This window comes from Gossypium raimondii, chromosome 8, assembly GCF_025698545.1.
Source record: "Gossypium raimondii isolate GPD5lz chromosome 8, ASM2569854v1, whole genome shotgun sequence".
Lineage (NCBI taxonomy): Eukaryota > Viridiplantae > Streptophyta > Magnoliopsida > Malvales > Malvaceae > Gossypium > Gossypium raimondii.
The window spans coordinates 41,076,611-41,080,188 of NC_068572.1; the positions used below are offsets into that span (position 1 = coordinate 41,076,611).

The following is a 3,578-nucleotide window of genomic DNA, read 5'->3' on the forward strand; positions in this document are numbered from 1 at the left end:
GTGTAATTAGAATATTTTAGGAAAGGGTAAAATTTAAGTAATTACACTGCTAATTACGCTTAAATCTAATTACCTATGATTTTCTAAACATACTTATTCATTATTTAAGTTTAAAACGTTACTTTTATACAATAATAATAGTATTTTAAGTTTAAGATATGTATATTATTTTCAAAGATTATGTTAATTTTAATGTTAGAGAGAGAATAATCACCCAACAAATATGAAATACTTGAGTGATTAGATAAAATTGCATGAGATGTTTGTTTTTCTTGTTAATTTTATACTAATCGAATTGTTGCATACTTTCTTGGACCAGCGATATATCATTATTTGGTTTTTGGTTTTCTTTACTTGTTTAAATATATTTTTCAAATGATATTGGCGATTTTTATAATAATTGGTTTTTAGAATTTGAAATTATACAGTTTTATACTTCCAAGCACAAAATAAAAATTATGATATAATTACATTCTATCAATCAAATATGCGTAGAAAATTTTCTTATCGAGATATCATTACCCTATTAATTATAATTTCATCTAATTACTTAGCCACAAACCACTCATAACAAAAATATAAAATTTTCTTTATCATTTTCTAAAAAAATTCAAAATGAAATTACAGTACATAAAAATAAGAATGAAAATTGAGATTTGTCATTGATCTGACTACTTGAATCTCATCATATTAATTGATTAAAAATCAAAGGAAGAAGTCAAATATGTGTACTCCATCTTGCCGTTGTTGACTAGTCCACTCCTCTCTTGATTTCGTTAAATGATCAACTTACTATTATGTTATCGCTATTGATACATTCTTATCCAACTTCACTTTACTCCTTCCTATAATTTAATCATCTCATTTACGATTTAAAAAATGAATTTATACTTAATTCAAACTCATTTCATATTAATTTTTATTCAACCTTTAATAATATTTGCTTTTATTTTTTTATTCAACATTTGCGACTTGGACTTTCTCTACAGTAACCGTGTTTTATTTCTGCATGTCACCGAGGGCAAAATGCTAAAACCGTGTTCATCTCTATAAAGTATCCCCCTATGCCTTCATTTCAGTCAACCAAAAACACTATGGCTAAGTTTTTCATGAACTATTTTTCCTTCTTCTTCTTCCTCTATCGACTTGTCTTTAAACCATCCAAAAACCCCAAAGCTTTCCATAGAACTGCAAGCAACATTCATGCAAACGAAGGCAAATTATACCACAAGTACCCATCTTTTGCTCACAGAGCAAACCTGTCAAAGGACCAAACCCTGCTACTCTTCAACGTAGAAGATGCATTATTGAAGTCGCCATCTTTGTTCTCTTACTTCATGCTGGTGGCCTTTGAAGCCGGAGGGCTGTTGAGGGCTTTTGTCCTCATTCTTTCCTACCCATTACTACGCCTTGTTGGCGAAGACATGGGGTTGAAGATAATGGTGTTCGTTTGCTTCTTTGGGGTAAAGACGAAGAGTTTCAGGGTTGGGAGTGCTGTTTTGCCCAAGTTTTTTTTAGAGGATGTGGCGGTGGAAACGCTGGAGGTGTTGAAGAAAGGTGGTAAAAAAGTGGGGTTCAGCAATGTCCCTCGAGTGATGATCGAGAGTTTCTTGAGAGATTACTTGGACATTGATTTTGTTGTTGGGAGGGAGGTGAAGGTGTTTCGTGGGTACTTTTTGGGTGTCATGGAAGACAAGAAACAGAGCAACGCCGCTTTGGAGACAATAATTGGGAGCCAAGGGTTGGGAATTTGTGATGTTATTGGCATAAGTGGCTTCAAGGGATCACTTCAATATCATTTGTCTTCTCATTGCAAGGTATGTTTTGAGGTTCTTCTGCATATTCCCTTTCTTTCAAAATGACTTTGGGCCGCTTTTAAAATTATATATAATATAGGGTTTAAACTATGGTATAAATTTTACATTGAATTTAAACTTGTGATTCCTTAAAATATTTTCTGTTAACATAATTATCAATTTAAATATCGAAACACTTGAATTTAATGTGTTTTTAATTTGATTCATGTATTTGAGCTATAACTTAGTGTCCAAAGTAATGATTAAGCTGGTGAAAGAGATACTTTGAGGAATCAATTACAATGGTTTGAAGATTAGGGGTCAATTTAGTATTTGACCATATTTTGAGGACTTACGCATGCAATTATCCCTGTATCTATCGCTCCATTTATAACGATTACCTGTTAGCTAATTTATTGCATCTGTGGTGCAACAGGAAATTTACCTCGTGAGAAAAGCCGACAAAAGAAGCTGGCAACGCATAAGGAGAGATGAATACCTAAAACCACTCATTTTCCACGATGGGAGACTGGCTTTCATGCCGACCCCATTAGCCACCCTAGCCATGTTCATGTGGCTCCCCTTCGGTATCACTCTTTCCATCATCCGAGCCATTTCCGGCATATTGCTTCCCTACAGGCTTTCAATCCCCATATTAGCCTACACAGGGTTCCGACTCTCCCTCTCTCCCAACCCATCGCTCCAAAGCTCAAACACACGTAAAACCAGAGGCCGCCTCTACGTTTGCAACCATAAAACCCTGCTGGACCCACTCTACCTGTCTTTTTCATTACAAAAGGATCTCACCGCCGTCACTTACAGCTTGAGCAGGGTGTCGGAGCTGTTAGCCCCGATCAAGACCGTGAGGTTAGCTAGGGACCGCGATCAAGACAGCAAAATGATGGAAAAGATGTTGAATAAAGGGGACCTAGTTGTTTGCCCAGAAGGAACCACGTGTAGGGAGCCTTATTTGTTGAGGTTCAGCCCTTTGTTCGCTGAGATGAGCGATGATATAGTTCCCGTTGCAATGGACTGCCATGTTAGCATGTTCTACGGTACCACAGCGGGTGGGCTGAAATGCTTGGACCCACTTTTCTTCATCATGAACCCACGTCCAAGCTACAACGTACGAGTCCTTGATGGTGTATATGGGTTGAGCTCTTTTCTTGGTGGTGGTGAGAGATCAAGGTTCGATGTAGCTAACCATGTGCAGAGTGAGATTGGGAAGGCACTGGGTTTTGGTTGCACCAGGCTGACCAGAAGAGACAAGTACTTGATCTTGGCAGGGAACGAAGGAATAGTTAATAAATGCTAACCAAATTAATTTGCTCCAACCCGGCTAACATAGTTTTAACCTTTATTATTTGTTTTGAATTTCAACTACAGAATAATTCCTTCCAAATCCTTAAATAACTTTAACCAATAAGTTGATTAACATTTACTTTTCTTTTCATGAAATATAGGAAAAAGAAAAAAGGATTGTAAGTTGTAGCATAAACATATTTTTTGGTTGTATATTTAACTTAATTAATAGTAGAAATATTTTGCACCCTAGATAGTGCTGTATTCTTTATTTGCTGCTGTTTTTTTTTTTTTTTTTAAATTGTATGCATCTGCTTTATTTCAGATTTTTGATAAGGGATGTTTGAGCGTGTTGTTTTAGCTTTAAGTTTATGAAATAGAAAATTAAAAAAAATATATATCTAAAATCGTAAAGTAGGGTGGTAATTAGAGATGAGGCTCGGATTGAATTATGGGCCTAAAAATTTGTTCAAGCCCGGC

General features: G+C 35.6%; 1 protein-coding gene across 1 annotated transcript; it reads left to right on the plus strand.

The window, feature by feature from the left end:
- Positions 1-1,071: 1,071 nt before the first annotated feature.
- Positions 1,072-3,369, plus strand: LOC105791470 (probable glycerol-3-phosphate acyltransferase 3). Its single transcript, XM_012619540.2, has 2 exons — positions 1,072-1,817; positions 2,233-3,369. The coding sequence occupies exons 1-2, from the start codon at positions 1,095-1,097 to the stop codon at positions 3,109-3,111; spliced, it is 1,602 nt and encodes a 533-aa protein (XP_012474994.2). The 5' UTR covers positions 1,072-1,094; the 3' UTR covers positions 3,112-3,369.
- The last annotated feature ends 209 nt before the right edge of the window (positions 3,370-3,578 follow it).

Bases quoted from the DNA above. Each gene is read 5' to 3' on its own strand.
- LOC105791470 (XM_012619540.2), top strand. From the start codon at position 1,095: ATGGCTAAGTTTTTCATGAACTATTTTTCCTTCTTCTTCTTCCTCTAT. The intron at 1,818-2,232 runs GTATGTTTTGAG...GTGGTGCAACAG, and splicing joins ATTTGTCTTCTCATTGCAAG to GAAATTTACCTCGTGAGAAA.